General features: G+C 41.0%; 2 protein-coding genes across 5 annotated transcripts in view; both read left to right on the top strand.

Annotated features, from left to right (window-relative positions):
* Positions 1 to 11,886, top strand: part of dgki (diacylglycerol kinase, iota) — a 39,872-nt gene extending 27,986 nt beyond the window's left edge. For 2 of the 4 annotated variants that reach the window (XM_086058330.1, XM_086058329.1), the window contains exons 17-34: positions 381 to 443; positions 2,123 to 2,196; positions 2,272 to 2,383; positions 2,546 to 2,632; positions 2,733 to 2,845; positions 3,702 to 3,764; positions 5,290 to 5,390; positions 5,520 to 5,599; positions 5,704 to 5,748; positions 6,023 to 6,092; positions 6,547 to 6,587; positions 6,701 to 6,825; positions 6,924 to 6,949; positions 8,125 to 8,162; positions 8,257 to 8,377; positions 8,860 to 8,896; positions 9,479 to 9,578; positions 9,684 to 11,886. In XM_086058330.1, coding sequence (XP_085914456.1) covers positions 381 to 443; positions 2,123 to 2,196; positions 2,272 to 2,383; positions 2,546 to 2,632; positions 2,733 to 2,845; positions 3,702 to 3,764; positions 5,290 to 5,390; positions 5,520 to 5,599; positions 5,704 to 5,748; positions 6,023 to 6,092; positions 6,547 to 6,587; positions 6,701 to 6,825; positions 6,924 to 6,949; positions 8,125 to 8,162; positions 8,257 to 8,377; positions 8,860 to 8,896; positions 9,479 to 9,578; positions 9,684 to 9,791 — 1,404 coding nt within the window. In that variant the 3' untranslated portion in view covers positions 9,792 to 11,886. The remainder of the gene's footprint in view (positions 1 to 380; positions 444 to 2,122; positions 2,197 to 2,271; positions 2,384 to 2,545; positions 2,633 to 2,732; positions 2,846 to 3,701; positions 3,765 to 5,289; positions 5,391 to 5,519; positions 5,600 to 5,703; positions 5,749 to 6,022; positions 6,093 to 6,546; positions 6,588 to 6,700; positions 6,826 to 6,923; positions 6,950 to 8,124; positions 8,163 to 8,256; positions 8,378 to 8,859; positions 8,897 to 9,478; positions 9,579 to 9,683) is intronic. The other 2 variants (XM_086058332.1, XM_086058331.1) reach the window with 1 other exon arrangement.
* A 152-nt stretch (positions 11,887 to 12,038) lies between these two features.
* LOC147159200 (uncharacterized) lies at positions 12,039 to 15,450 on the top strand. Its single transcript, XM_086058334.1, has 7 exons — positions 12,039 to 12,479; positions 13,060 to 13,441; positions 13,686 to 13,814; positions 14,332 to 14,411; positions 14,487 to 14,648; positions 14,772 to 14,885; positions 14,964 to 15,450. Exons 2-7 carry the CDS (start codon positions 13,069 to 13,071, stop codon positions 15,009 to 15,011), a joined length of 906 nt encoding a protein of 301 aa, XP_085914460.1. The 5' UTR covers positions 12,039 to 12,479; positions 13,060 to 13,068; the 3' UTR covers positions 15,012 to 15,450.
* Positions 15,451 to 15,771: the final 321 nt, after the last annotated feature.

Below are 15,771 nucleotides of genomic sequence, written 5' to 3'. Positions count from 1 at the left end.
AAGTTGTGAATTCGTTAACCTAATAAAATATTTTTTTTACAAAATTTGAACGTTTTCGGAAAACAAGAAAAACAAATTCAATAAAAAACTTCATTCCACGTTTTTGGATTATTATGACCTCAATGATTGAGAATCTACACAGATGTAAAGAAAGGAAAAAAATGAACAAGCAAGTTGATATTTTTCATTGTTTTTGTGCCAGTAAGTTAAAAATGACTATTGCTGCCTCATTCTTCCAGTATTGCACACAATTATAATAGAGCCACTCACCATTGCCTCAATAAAACCGTTCTATTTGGAATTTTTAAATGTAACAAACTCTTTTCTCTCTTCACTGTGTGTGTGTGTGTGTGTGTGATTTGTGCTTGTGGGGCTGCCAGGCCGCCTTCTCAGATTTCCTCCAGAGAAGCTCGAGGGACTTGTCCAAGCACGTCCGAGTTGTGGTGAGTGCGAACACGCTCTCGCCGGATGGCTTTCACGTTGGCCGTGTCTGCGATGACATTGTGACACGTCTGTGGAGATTTGACAAAGCAGATGGATTGAACGTTAGCATGCACACGAAGCTTACTTCCTACTACATCATTGGTTCTCAAGCTTTTTTACATTAAGTACCACCAGAAAGCGCACTGCGCTTTAAATATAGGAAAATGGAAAAAACTATATAAATATTGTGCCAAATAAATGTTCAAAAACAAAACGTTCTTAGAGATTCCATACAAATGTAGCATTGAGTTTAAAATAAATACAATGGACTGTATTATCTGTAATCAGGTTTCCATCCAATTGGTTAGATTTTTTTAAACCAAATTTACTGAAAATGCCCAAAACGGACATGCGACTTCTGCCGGGTTTCCATCTGTTGTTCTTTTGCGAATATTGAGAAGGGACTCCGCCGCTGTAGGTGGCGCTATACACCATAGAGATGCGATCCACCAGTCATTTAAAAGAAGAAGAAGAAGACCAGAAAGCGACTGCGCCGTGCGATGACGTCATATGAGTTTGCTTTTGTAATTCTTGATACACTGTAGCGTTTCCATTTAGTTTTATTTTTGCATTTTGCAAAATTCGAATAGGAAATGGGTGGATGGAAACCCAACTAGTTATTTTTTCATTTACCACTAGAGGGAGACAGCATACCGTTTAATCCCAGTTATGCTAGGTTAAATTCGAACACCAAATGTCGCGTGGCTCTCGCGCTTTTGTTTCGAGGTTGTTTCAAGTGAAGGAGAGGGAGCTTCTCCTTCTTCAACAGAAAAAGAAAGAAAGAAAAAGTGCCCCCCTCCCCCCCCAAAAAATAAAAAATACAATAAATAAAAATCTATAATTGCTTCAATTCAATAGGCTGTAGGTCAGCATACACGATATGGTAAGTAAGCAGATAAATATATTCAAAAATTAAAAACAAACAAAATCGAAATCTAAATGTTGTCTTGGTGTTATCATTGTAATTGCCTATAGATGCCACAAGATGGCACATCCAACACATGAATACTAATACAGTACATACTACATATAATTACACTGTTACATGATTTCATTGAATCCACTGTTAGTTTTCTTATTTAAAGGGGAAGTCAACCAAAAAAAATTCTTTACAATGTGTTGTATGGGTCCTACTAGTCTAGACACGGCATTCTGGTTGATACTATCTCAGGGGGCGGCCAAAAATGACATTTCAGTTGCTCACGACTCGACAGCAAGTAACAAAATGTCCGACCACTGAGATGGAGAAAATTTGATTGATTGTGATGCCTAATTATTTTGCCACAAACGCAATATTAATCAGTGTTTAGACTGTGTTTCCTCCCCTTTAACAATTTTTTTTCAAGTGTTTTTTCAGAACTGGAATAGATCAGTAGCATTTCAATAAATTTTAGTGCTAAACAAGTAAATTGAGTTCAAGCTTGTTGACAAAATGAATTCAAGTAGTAAGTGAAGGCAGCAAAGTCAATGTTTGGTGTGCGTTTGTGTGTGTGTGTGTGTGTGTGTGTGTGTGTGTGTGTGTGTGTGTGTGTGTGTGTGTGTGTGTGTGTGTGTGTGTGTGTGTGTGTGTGTGTGTGTGTGTGTGTGTGTGTGTGTGTGTGTGTGTGTGTGTGTGTGTGTGTGTGTGTGCGCTTTGCAGTGTGACGGCACCGACTTGACTCCGAAGATCCAGGAGCTGAAATTCCAGTGCATCGTCTTTCTTAACATTCCCAGGTATGTTTTTTTTTTGGGGGGGCCCGGCGGTCGTCCAGGAATGCTAATTGCCATCTGCTTGTGGCTTTGCTGCAGGTACTGCGCGGGCACCATGCCCTGGGGGAACACCGGCGACCACCGCGACTTTGAACCGCAGCGCCACGACGACGGCTGCATCGAGGTCATCGGCTTCACAATGGCCTCGCTGGTATGACGCACTTGCTTTTTTTGGGCCACAGGAACTTTAGTGAAAGTTATTTGACAATATGTTGTTGTAACATGTTCTGTACTTATACCCGTTTGTGCAACAACAAAAATTTTGACCATATTTGGATTACGTTTGACCGCTGTTTCTCCCTTTGTCCTCCAGGCGGCGCTGCAGGTGGGCGGCCACGGCGAGCGGCTGCACCAGTGCAGGGAGGTGGTCCTCACCACGTTCAAGACGGTGCCCGTTCAGGTGCGTAGGCCCTCAATATGAGTTTTAATTCTTGGGGTTCCGATGGAGTATTTTGTGCTTGAGGAGATTTTTGTTGACGTTCGTCTCTCCGCTTCCGCAGGTGGATGGCGAGCCGTGCCGATTGGCGCCGTCCACGCTGCGCATCTCGCTGCGCAACCAAGCCAATATGGTTCAGAAGAGCAAGCGGCGAACTTCGGTGCCCCTGCTTAACGAGTGAGTCACGCCGTTACGCACTCACACACACTTACACTAAGTTAGTGGCGTCCACTCGTGTCAATAGTGTGAACGTGCGTGCGTGCGTGCGTGCATAGCAACTAACACTTCTCCACTCCTTCACTGCACTAATATTCTTCATGTGTGTGTGTGCTGCAAAAACTTCACGTAACCAAGACAAATATAAAGAATGGCAAAGCAACAGTAAATGACTGAAAGGCGCCAGTAGATGACATCATTTTGGCCAACTCGGTTGCAGCAGGGTAACAACATGGCGTCCGCGTGTCACGTGACCAGCGGTTGACCAATCACAGCGGAGAGTGCTGCTTCTGCTTTTGGATTTGAGATCAGCGCAGCGTTTGAGTTGAAGATAAAGATAAGGTGGCGAATCTGTGCTCATCGCGTCGTCGATGATGAAAAGAGAAAGTTTAATTATTTGCAGGTTACATCACATTCAAATGTTCTCGTTTTTTTAAAGCCCATTTTTGTTCTCGTTTGTGTATAACGTTAATCATTTGAAAGCTTTTCTTTTCGTTTTTTTTATTTAAGGGCAGTTTTTGCAGCGTGTGTGTTTGTGTGGCATGCTTAAAGGCAGCGTGACTAACAAGAGTGCGCAACTATCTCTTAACTGTGCCGCAGTAACTTTTTGTCGGCGTGACGCTGCTCAGCCTCAACTGACCTCTTTTTCTCCACCTCTCCATCCTCTTTGTCCTCCTCTCTCTCTGCTGCCTCCGCAACGTGCATCATCGTTTGAATCCTTCTTTCCTTCTCCTCCCTCGCCGTGCCTCCCCCGTTCTCTCTCTCTCTCTCTTTCTCTCTCTTTTGTGTGCGTGCGTGTGCGTGTGCGTGGCGGTAGTATTCAGAAGGTGTGTGCAGCTGATCTGCGCCGCCTCTCTGCTCCCCCCGACTCCTTCTCTGTGTAAGTACCTCACCCACTGTCAACGTACTGTCACTGTGTGTAAGCGTGAGTTGATGTGCGCGCAAAAAATGAATCATTAGGAGTAGGGCCCGGACCATTATGGGGAAAATAATCATGACGATTATTTTTGATTGAGATTGAAATCAAGATTAATAAAATGATTCATTGATATTAAAACGTAATGTTTTTTTCAACTACTCAAAATGATGATCATTGCCTTACACCCATCCTCACGTTGAACACTTTATTCTTGAGCACTATTCTTTTTGTCAAGTATAACATAACCTTGTAAATATCATATTCAATTCAAGTCTCTTGCATTTTCATTCTTCATTTCAAAGTTAAGCATTACATTACCCTCTTTATCATATTTATTTTATTTTGTGTTTTGTGCTGTTATGTGGAAATGTGTTGGTATGACCAAAAAGAGTCCTTGGATATATTTGTAACCTTGAATTTTGAGGAAAAGAAAATTCTGTGAATCGTTCAACTTAAAAAAAAATAATAAGTAAAATAAAAATACTGTATACTAAAACTGTAATTGCAAAACAAATATTGGGTGTTCCTGCATGTTTTGGCCTCTAAGGGGCAGTGTGGTGCCGTGCATCCATGGCTTACAATGAGAACAGAAGAAAGTTGCGATTGAATTCTATTAAAATAACTCGTTTTTCACAAATTGGGAAGAATTTGTGCCTTTTGAGTAGTGGAGTCATCTAACTTGTAGACATGTGTTTCCCCAGCATTTGCGTGCGAATATTCGTTATTTGAAGGACTATTAATCCCGAAGTTGATGCTAACTTTCTGTTCTTAAGGGGATCCGACATGCGCTTTAGCATTAGCGCTAGGCTAGCGATGTTTTAAAAACGAAGCATGTTTTGTATTTAAATACACACTGTATGTAATTCTCCTTGTTGTGTTTAGTTTTACAGTTAACTCCAACTGGAGTGTCATCAAACAGTTTAAAGGACGCGTAGGGGCGGCAGAATCACACGGATTCGCTCCGGGATTGCTACAAGCTACGTGGTGCATTCAGGGTACTCTCACAACGTAGGGAACTTGCTAACGCGCCACAGCGTACTGCACATTAATCGTGTGTCTTCGATCATTACGTTATACTGATCGAGAGAAGCCAAAATCGAATTCGCAATAAAATTTCGGTTTATCGTCCTGCCCTACATAGAAGTACTTGGCTGAATGATTATGTATTGCCATCGAGTGGCAAAGTTCAGCTATCAGAGATAGCATTTTTTTTATCAGGAGTGTTTGTTGCATTTAAAATCGTTACATCCTTGCGAGCAGCATGTTTTCGTCTTTCCTTTTTATGTATTTGTGCTTCTGCTGCTTTCGTGTGCTTTTAACAGCAACTTGCTCACAGCATGTCACGCGCGCGCACAAAAAAACAAAAAAAACATCGATTAACAAGAAGAACTCTTACGCAAACATTTTTTTGTTTGTGTACATGACATCATTGGTCTTGGTCGTCTCTTTCTGCACATGCATTCACGCGCGTGTGCTTGTCTCGTAGCCCACACGCCGTCCCCGAGCGACTTCGGCTGCGGGTCAACCGGATCGGCCTGCACGAGTACGACCGGCTGCAGTATGACAAGGAGCGACTACGGGACATCTGTAAGTATGTGTTTGTGTGGCAACAATTCTATTTCTCCATCGTAGTTGTTGTTGTTGTTGTTTTTTTAAGCTGTCTACATATTTTTTTTATACTGCCCGTTTGTTTGAATTCATGTGTTGGTGTTGCAGCTGTCCCAGTGGGGATCGTGGTGGTGAGGGGCGACTGCGACTTGGAGACGTGCAGACTCTACATTGACAGACTGCAAGAGGTGAGATCTTCATCCTCATCCTTATCTTCAATCTTGTTGCTTTAACAATTTGTATTCTTACTCTTCCGCTCTTAACCTTCCCAAATCTCCTTTGTGCTCACCAGGACTTGCACCAGGCGCCCTCTCTTGGCCACAGAGTGCACTATCAGGTAAGCTTGACTTTTATTTATTTTGTGTTGTCTGTGGAGGTTGAAAAAAAAAAAGGACAATTTTAACAAAGTAAGGAGTCGAAGTTAAGCAGATTTGTTGTCAGATGAAAGTCAAAGTAAAATGTCCTCAGAAAAATTAATTCTCAAGTAAAGTATGGAATTGGTATATCCATAGTATGGATACCTGAAAGTACAGTAATAAAGTATTTGTACTCGATTACTTCGCACCAGTTGTAGTTGAAGAGTTTTTGTTGTTGTTTTTTTTTGCATGCAGGATGAGAGCCGGGGAATGCCCAGGACCACCTCAGCTGGCAGACTCTCTTCCAGCTGGAGCTTCTTGGATTGTAAGTAAATAAATGAATAAATAACTAGGGATGGGCGAGTATCGATACCAGGCATTGTTATCGGTGCCAATACCAGCCTTTTTTTTTAAGGTATCGGTACCTGTGACGGCGGCCGATATCAGTATCAGCCGCCTTCTTGAGGCTGATATACGATCAGGAACTAGAAATTAGAAATGATAAGAATAGAAAATTGCCATTAATTGAAATTATTTTTAGGAAAAATACTATATTGGAATATATAGTTTTCTTTAAAATTATTTGTCATTTTTGGGGGGAATTTTATGTAGTAGTGGTATCTGTATTTGGTATCGGTATCAGTGACTACTCAAGAGTTGAGTATCGTTCTGGGGGGAAAAAACGGTATTGAAAATCCCTAATAATAACATTTGCATTGCATGCTTTCACATTCACGCAATTGATTTTGGCCGCATGTTGCTTTCTGAATGTTCCACAGCCACTTCAGCTGATCGCTTCTATCGCATCGACAAGGCTCAGGTACACAGATCAACCAGTAATTGATGAACCCCCTCCAAAGTTTTATTGCTTTGGCCTGAAGGCGTGGTTAGTAAGTTTTTATTATTATTATTATTTTTGTTTTACATCTGTAGGAGCACCTTCACTTTGTCACAGAAATTTGCCAGGACGAGGTGTTCATCCTGGACCACGAGGTCCCCGCGGGGGGCCAGGTGTCGTCAGCCGGGATGCCCGATCTGGTGGTAGAGCCCAACGCTGGGTGCGTGGGACTTTTCTGCACTGCCTCATCAATAATTCATTGATAGCAAAACACATTTCAATTCTTGACTTCATGTGAAATGTTGTGTATGTTTCTAGTGCGCCTTTGACTCCTGAAGAACAAGGTACACACAAACACACGCAAAATCGTGCAATTAATTTTGCATATTTTATACATGATCGTATGAGTGCTGAAGCACTTCAACATTTCTCCACTGATTCAAAAAATTCAAAATGTAAAAGACTAGCAAAATTCGGGACAATTCCTTAACTCATTTGCTCCCAAAAATGTATCAAAATGTTCTATTTTAAATATTGCCATGGTCCCAAAAACATATTTAAGTTTTTTGTGTGCTTTTATGCAAGAGCAGCTTCTGACATGAAGAGGTGGATTAAAGCAATGGTAGTTATTACAAAAAACGGCCAGCAGGTGGCAGCAGAGTATAAGAGCTCAACCAAAGCCCTGTTGCAAAAAAAGCTCTTTCCTACTTTTTTTCCTGATGAAAGAAAAGACTACAATCTTTCTTCTTGTTTCCATGTTTTTATAGCAATAGAACACAATATTCTGTGGGCCTTGCAAAATCAGTCAAAATCCAGTAAAACAGTAGGGAGCGAAGGGGGTTGCTTCTGTGAAAATGGCTGCGAGTGAATGAGTTAAATTCCCAATTTTTCCAGAATTCCACATTTTCCACCCCAAGAAATTGAAGGGGGAAAAAATCCACATCTTTCCCATTCCAACTACAAAATGTGAAACTCAATCAGGACATCTTGGGAAGCATTCACATTCCAATAATTCACATATTCCCAAAATAAAGCAAGAATCCCAAATTTTCACAGTAAAATGTTCAAAATGTATTATTTATTTTTTTACACATTTACTTCTTTCCGCATTTCTATAACTATTAATTAAGACCATTCTAACCAGTAAAAGTATTTAGGAGAGAGTTAGGGCTTTAAGTAGGGTTTCCATTAAGGAGGGCTTGGCTTTCTAAGTGGGGTGCCAATTTTTAACGATGGTTGCAAAATTGAATTTTAAAACCGTTAGAATGTGTGACCTCAGGTTTTAAAGTAGTTTACCAAGTTACAAAATGTAATTAAAAGTTTGGGTTTTAAGGTAGGGTTTCAAAGGGGGGGTGTACCTTTTCTCCATTGATTCAAACAATTCCAACTTCCAATCTCACATTCTACCTTTTAACAATTAATTCCACATAATGTCATCATTTCAGTGTCAGCTCTTCAGCAAGCACATGCAAGTTCTACACAAATGTCACTTTTTTTGTGTTGAATTATTTGATTACAGCACTGTTGATGGCCGCCAGCTCGGGGGATCTTTCCATGGTACAAAACACACACACAACACTTTCTTCTGCTGCTGTTGCTGTCATTATTCGACGTGCGTGATTGAGTCGATGGTTGTGTGACGGCTGCGCAGTTGTCGGAGTGCGTGCATCACGGCGTCAGCCTGCTGGTGCGAGACGCTGCCGGTTGCTCGGCGCTGCATAAAGCCTCACAGAAAGGACACGCCGAGCTGGTCGTCTTCATCCTGCAGCAGGGTACACGAAAGCCTTTCTACTTTCAACCCGCAGCTAAATTCACTCCATGTTTATGACTATTCTCCGTGGTTGTTATATTACGGAGGCATATTGCATTCACTTGGAAAAAAAAACCTCCTGTTTTTCTGACTATTTTTTTTGTGTGTGTATTTTTTTTTTCTGTTTTTCTGAATATTTTTCCTCCCGTTTTCTGATTTTTTTATGACAGAAAAAAATATGCAGTAAAACAAAAACAATTTTAAAACAGAAAATAAACTAAAACAAATACACACACAAAAAAGCTTCCGACAAAAAATTGTCAGAAAAGTAGGAGGGTTTTTGTGTGTGTGAATGCATCACGCTTTCATATTATGGTGCCTATTCCAACAATGAATTTTATTCAGGCTTCTGATTGGCTACAATTGGCTTGTTTTTAAGTTCATGGCTGGCAGCGCCCCCTGCTGTATGTACTTTAGAAACATCATCTTTTTTACCCTCCTCAGGATCCAAAGTGCTTCTTGACTTGCCAGACAGAGAAAAGTAAGTTGAGTTTAACCATTGTCATCACTTAATAGTACATTAACTCATTTGTTCCCCAAAACCTAAAAATACGTTCTATTTTAAATGTTTTAAGTGTCCCAAAGATGTATTTATAAAAAAAAAATTATGCTGCAGCATAGCCTACGGAAGGCTTTGATGCAGCCTCTCAACTGGAAAGAACGGTTGAAGAAATGGTAGTTATTACACAAACGGCCAGCAGGTGGCAGCAGAGTAAAAGAGATCAACCAGGGGCCATGTTGAAAAAAAAAACTCAATTACTCACATTTCTAAATCGATTTGTGAATAATGATGAAACTTAGCTATATTCTAATCATAATTGCTGCAAAACAGAAACTGATAGAAATGTACTTTTTTTTTTTTCCCCTGATGAAAGAAGAGACTCTAATATTTATTTTGGTAGGTTACAGGTTTTATAGCAATAGAACACAATATTCTGTGGGCCTTGCAAAATCAGTCAAAATCCTGTAAAACAGCCTGGAGCGAAGGGGATTGCTTCAGTGAAAATGACTGGGAGTGCATGAGTTAATGCACCTCTTTTATCGTGTGTGTGCGTGTGTATAGAGGGGACACCGCCTTGCACAAAGCCGCCTTGGAGAAGCAGCACGCTGTGTGTCGGCTTCTGGTGGAGGCGGGCGCGTCGCTTCAGAAAACGAACTTTCAGGTACGCACACACGTCGACAGTGAGACAGCGCTTCTCGCCATTTCAGTTGTCCTGATTTTTGGGAGGCGGGGCTAAAACTTGTATGCATGTGCGTTTTCTTCACAGGGGAAGACACCAGTGGAGCATGCGGCGGGCGACTCGGAGCTGACCTCATACCTGAGCAGCCAAAAAACACCTTCCGCCCCCCATGAGGACTTGGAGACGGCAGTCTGACACACACACACACACACACACACACACACACGCACACATATTTTTCACACGGGCAGTGATGAAGAGTTGCATCCGAAAGTGAATCCTCACAGCTCAGACGTCAGCAGTGGACATCGGTTTATCGCCTGGCTATTTATTTCGTATTTATTTATTGATATTTGTATTTATTATGGTCGGTCGTGATGGTTGCGGTGGACGGTGGACGGTGGCGGGCGGCAGATTGTAGGACGCGATTAAAGTGCACTTTGAAGCAGCCGCCGCGTCGCGTCACAAGTTCCAAGTTCAGTGTACAAAATTCAGCATGTTGAAGTGTTTCTACCCATCCAAGCCTTTGTGCCAAAGACATTATGCACATGTCGAAGTCTGTCACAGGAACAATACTGCATTCAAGTCGTATTATCGTCAGTATTCTTTCAACAGTTCAAAAGCTACCACATACAAAAAAAAGGCTAAACAGAAGATGAAGTCATTTGAGGGAAAACTCCAAATAAATGTCATGTACACGGAAACGCTTTCATTCGGACTGGTGGAATCAATCCATCACCTGGACTTTATTTTTATTTTTATGCTGTTTAATCAGATACTTGATGGAGGTTGGTCAAGCAAAAAAAAACAGAAAATCAGACATTCAAGCTTATTTGTGAAATGCAGGTTGTCCCGTGTGGATTCAGTGGTGCCTTCAGGTACAGTACAGCTAAGCCACGTTTTTCTTTGAAATTCGAATTTTTTTTGTGTTTTGATTTCAGAGGAGAGCGTTCACGGAACAAATTAAATGATCTCATATTTTTGAACATTTTAGTTCTGTACTCCTACCTGAAGGATATTGATTAAAAAAAAAATAACTTGGTTCATCGTATGAAAGGATAATTAGAAAATTGTCTCTTAGCATTGCATCCCAATATCGGGAAAATTGTATTTAAGATGAATCCATCATATCAAAGATGATCAAATGAACTTTTCAGCCGACTTCCAATTTATTCCATGTGCGCGTGTATGAGAACTCTGAGCCATATTTGATGCAATATGACCAGATAGCGTCTTGTTGCATTTGTCCGCTAATCGTTTACATTACATTAATGTTTTTTAATGTTGCACTGAGGGAGGGTACGGTACTGTACTTGGGTGCCGGTCGGCTTGGAGATTGCCTTCTCATTTTTGTTTGTCCCACCTGATTTATCAACACGTCTTTATAAAATAGATAAATGTATCAAGAGAACAACTTTGCCATCACAGAAGTGCAGCTTGGTCACTTAAACCGCATCTGACGACTCCACTTTTGCAACTTTTCCATTCAGTCAACCCAAAATAGTTATTTGCAAAATGTGATTAAAATAGCTTACATTTGAAAAAAAGAAACAAACACAATCCTATAAAGTGCCACTTGTGGAAGTGCATCTTAAACTAAATGTTGGGAGATAACTTGATCCTCTCGTAGGAATTGATGACTTGTTTTAATGAGGATTTGAATGGAGTAACAGTGAAAATGCATTCGATGGCGTGAAGTAAATGAAGAAGTTGTTGTACAGTTTTGTGTTTAAACTCTGCATTGTAAACTTTGGGCGCACATCTTTGCTCTGAATGGTTCCAAGAGAGACATTTGATTTTGATTTCTTCTACTGATATGCACATACCAATGGCTGCTGTTTGACTGTGCTTGTGGGCGGGGCCTGTTCTAATCCACACACTTATTAATTTAATAGAAACTTTATATTCCATTTATTCTCACTAGCGTTGGTTCTGCATGGCATTTTCTGACCTCAGCATTGATTACTCTCCAGTATTGGCATACACATGCATTATTATTATGATAATGAAGATTATTGTTTCAAATATTAAATTATTGTTTGGAGTGTTTAATGCCTGGTTTTCGTCCGGGTTGTTTTTGTATCGCTGCTGAAGATGACTTGAAGTGTTTTGTTTTATCTGGAAGAAAAATCTTTCCCTTTTTTCTTCTTCTCTGTTGGAATGCATGTTTCCTCTTTTTCCCACAGTCACAATCATCCATACTTACTTCTGCTTTCTGGTACCGGGAATCAAACCTTTTCACAGACTATTAACACTTTTCATTTTAAATAAAAGATATACTGATGCTGAAGTTTTTTTTGTTTTTTGCTTTGTTGTTTTTTTTGTTGGTATAAACTGCGTCTTCTCTCAATCACTCAAGATCACGTCGTGCGACACATGGTCGAAAGTTACTAGTTTGCAAGACGCTCAAGTGTAAAAGAAAAAAAGAAAATAAAGCGAACATATTTTTAGTTGACATTACATGTCTGAGCTTTCACGGCAGCCGTTTAAAAGTTCCATTTAGGAAGTGAAAGAACTATGATGTCGTACACACCCGTATGAATCACGACAGGGAATTTCCATGAAACGGTTTAAAATAAACGTTTTTACTTTACTTTGTTTTTTAATAGGATTTTTTTTAATCGGGGATTTAAGGTTACATATGTGTCTTTGGCATTTATTTATGGCTATGCTTTTTTTAAACACAATGTACATGAAAAATGCATATTATGGTTACGTTCAACGGGCAACGCAAACAGGTGGGTCTACGTCATGACGTAGCACGCAAGGCACTTGCGGAGTGACGTCCGCTGAAAGCGGAAGTGACCGACACCGACAAAAAAAGCAAGGTGGTTAGGTGTCTTGTTTCGACTTGTTTGCCGGTTTAAACGTCTTCTTTATCCTGTAAGTAATTCATATTATTTCGACCTTTTTAATTAACATTCATGTCGCACTATATATACTGAAAATAACTGTTGACGTTTCGTATTTTTGCACTTGTAAAAAGTTTTCGAACGAGCTGTCATGTGAATAACCGTACAACATACTTAAAATGTTTGTTATCTACTTTTAAAAACGTATCATTCCCCCCATTTAAGCGTTTTAAATTATTTCGTCTCATAATAGTGAAACGTTTTTTTCCAATTTAGGGGCTACCTGTTGGTTTCAATGTTTAATTAAATACATTATTAATTATACGATAATCTCTTCTTATATTCCGTCATACTCCAATAAAGCTTTCAATTTGTGCAATTTGTCGGTGTTTTATCGCTTGTTTGTTGGCGTAGACGTTTATTAGGTTGTTTCGGTAAAGTCACAAGACGGCGTTTTATGACCTCAACTTAGTGTTATTGCATCTCGCGCCACAAGAGGGCGATAACACCCTACACGAACTCAATTTAGGGATGAAAAGATTGCTGGAGAGGTAGTTTTTCTAAAATGTTCTATTATTTTTGGTAAAAGCTAGTTTTGTATGTCTTTGCAGCAAAGCAACATGGCGAATGAACGCGTAGAAATTTACGACCCTTTCGCCAACCACAACGACCTCAGTGGGCCTACCTCCGACACAGACAACCTCCAAAGCATGCTGGAGTTTCGCCTTCTGATGGCCTACACCAAGAGGAGACAGCGGCGGCAGGAGAAGAAGAGCCAGTCTTCCGTTGACGAGGGCGATCCAGACTCAACCCACACGTGTTTGCTGCCGGCCGAGAGCCAAGAAGAAACAACACCGACAAAGACCAAGAAGAAGAAAAAGTGGAGACGTCTGCCGAGCTTTTTGATGTGCATCAAGCCGCAGACGGAGAAAAATCACAACGAGGCCGAGGGAGAAAATATAGTTGTCGAACGCTCGGGAAGTTTCAGAAGCGGTAAGGAAGCAACAATCCTCATTCGGACGTGTACCTCTTGTGACAATAAACAAGACTTCAGCAGCTCGTGAGAACGTAGTCCATCAGAAGTGTCGAGTGGCAGAGAGTGAGAAACATAAGCAGTTAGCCAATCAGAATTGAGTCTGCCTTAGTCTTGTTTCTTTATTGTCACACCAAAAATAACCACAAAAACCACCAAACTCCATTGAGTAAATATTTGACATTTTTCATCGTGCAAAAAAAGTTTCTCCAGTAGATTTGAACGAGTCAGAGGAGATGGACGAGATGGACGAGGTGGCGAGCAGGCTGACGGAGATCGCAGACGAAATCCCTTTCACGGCCCCGGAGGTGGAAGCCGATTCGCCCGATGATGGTGAGAAGTTTGCTTCTAGCGTTTTCTGTTGGAAAGTAATCTGCAGTAGGACCTGGGATGTTTTCACCAAAAAAAAAATTGGACCAGAAAGTGGAGAAAGCAAGCTTTTTGGGGGGGGGAACCAAATATCATAAGCAGGACGTGACTTTGACTCTAGTATTTTGCCTTTGTGACAACTAAAAAAACTGAAAAGGGTCTTTTGATGACAAAATAATCATTTACTATATTTACACATACAACTAAGAAATGCAACACTGTCATCTACTGGCGTCTGTTCGTCCCTACAATGATATAGGCAAGACCCTCGTCCAAAACATACTTCTAAATATAAATATATTAGTCGCTGCCTGTAAACGGTTACAGTAAATGCCCAGAGCAGTTAATAAGTTAAGAGCCGACCTTCAATTTTCTAAATCCTGGTTTACTCACAGTTGTTCCTATAATTTCCTAATATTTGTTAAGTTTCCAAATCCGAACAATTCATCCTCACCGCCAAAGCTGATTGTTTTGTCTCCAGGAGAGGATGCCAATGTGGAGAAGCTGATTGGCCTCCTGCTGAGGGAGTCTGGAGACAATTTTGACGAGGAGGTGACAAAGGTGAGTCCCGCGTCCGGCGTCTCGTGAAAATCTCCCTTCCAATCTGCTGCGTTTTCAGCATTTCTCGTCCCACAGAATCTGAAGGAAGCTTTGAGTTCCACGCAGCCTTTCTGGAACTACGGCTTCTTCGAGAGGTTGATGAAGACGCTGCTGATCAGGATGGGGCTCTTCAACGCTAAACCCGAAGCGCCGGGACCGCAGACGTCGCCCAAAACTCTAATGGCAGTCGCGTGCGAGGTAAAATCTCTCTCTGTGGTGTCAATTTTTACCTGCTGCGGGCGATTCTGCAAACGATCTCCCTCAACGAAACGGCGGTTCACTGCATCGAAATGTATTCGTAACGATTGTTGAGGTCCTCAGGTAACAAATCGCCTGTCAGCTGCCAACACGCTGCCTATGAACCGCCTGCTGGGCTACGGCGCCACCTACCTGCAGAATCACTTCTCATCTTGGGTCAAGCAGCAAGGCGGTTACGTAAGTCAAGCTTGGCTTTTTTATAGGCCTCTAATAAATCTTGTAAAAGTGATGAAGCGTCGTCGTCGTCTGTTGCAGGAGGCGACGTTCAATGACGACGACGATGAGGACGACGATGTCCAGTGATCGCTGATTTGCCAGTGGTGTCTGATTTGAGTTACCGACTCAGCGTTTCACTCGTATTCGATGGCGAGATGCGACGTTCAGCACACTTGTAACTTGGATTTTTTTTGCCCAATGATTCTTACCTTATTTGAATGGAAACTTTGCACGGCTTAAAGTGTCGTCTAAGATACACAACTCAGAAAAGGTTTGAGATGAAATCTCAGGATTAACCTAAAATGCACATTTTATGAGTAGTGTATGTTTTGTAGCACACAGGTGATTAAAAGAAGAAGAAGAAATGATTTGTCAGCGTGATGGCTGTTGCCTAAAATAAATAATTATATTTTCATAGGAGCATGTGTAAGGTACTTAATGCTGCTTAGGTATGAGCTTGTCAGAACAAATGTACACTAAGCAATGAAAAAGAGAAATAAAAATGTATTTAAAATGTTTTCACATATGAAGCTGTCCAGACTAATTTGTTTGTGTTTGAAGTCGCTAGATGGATTTAAATGTTATTCTTCCGGATGAACGCTGATCGTTCGTTTGACGGCTTGCGAAACAGCACCCTCGTGTGGTCAGGAAAATTACGGCAGCAGTTTGTCGCAAAGGGCAACTTTTTCAACTTTTAACTGTTCAAATTGGACATTAAACGTGGATGTGATTAAGGCCGAATTCTAAACTCGAGTTCCGCGAATTAAGTTATTTATTCACGAAAGTCACGGAAGTTATCGTGTGTATTATATTGAGAATCTGTCCCTGAACTGACCATTTTTTTCAA

Source organism: Leptonotus elevatus, chromosome 17 (genome assembly GCF_054856555.1).
Source record: "Leptonotus elevatus isolate MCC_2025b chromosome 17, RoL_Lele_1.0, whole genome shotgun sequence".
NCBI lineage: Eukaryota > Metazoa > Chordata > Actinopteri > Syngnathiformes > Syngnathidae > Leptonotus > Leptonotus elevatus.
This window is presented reverse-complemented; position numbering and strand designations above follow the sequence as displayed.

Coding starts and splice junctions, on each gene's coding strand:
- LOC147159200 (XM_086058334.1), top strand. CDS start 13,069: ATGGCGAATGAACGCGTAGAAATTTACGACCCTTTCGCCAACCACAAC. Junction 13,442..13,685: donor CTCGGGAAGTTTCAGAAGCG/GTAAGGAAGCAA, acceptor GTGCAAAAAAAG/TTTCTCCAGTAGATTTGAAC. Junction 13,815..14,331: donor AGCCGATTCGCCCGATGATG/GTGAGAAGTTTG, acceptor TTTTGTCTCCAG/GAGAGGATGCCAATGTGGAG.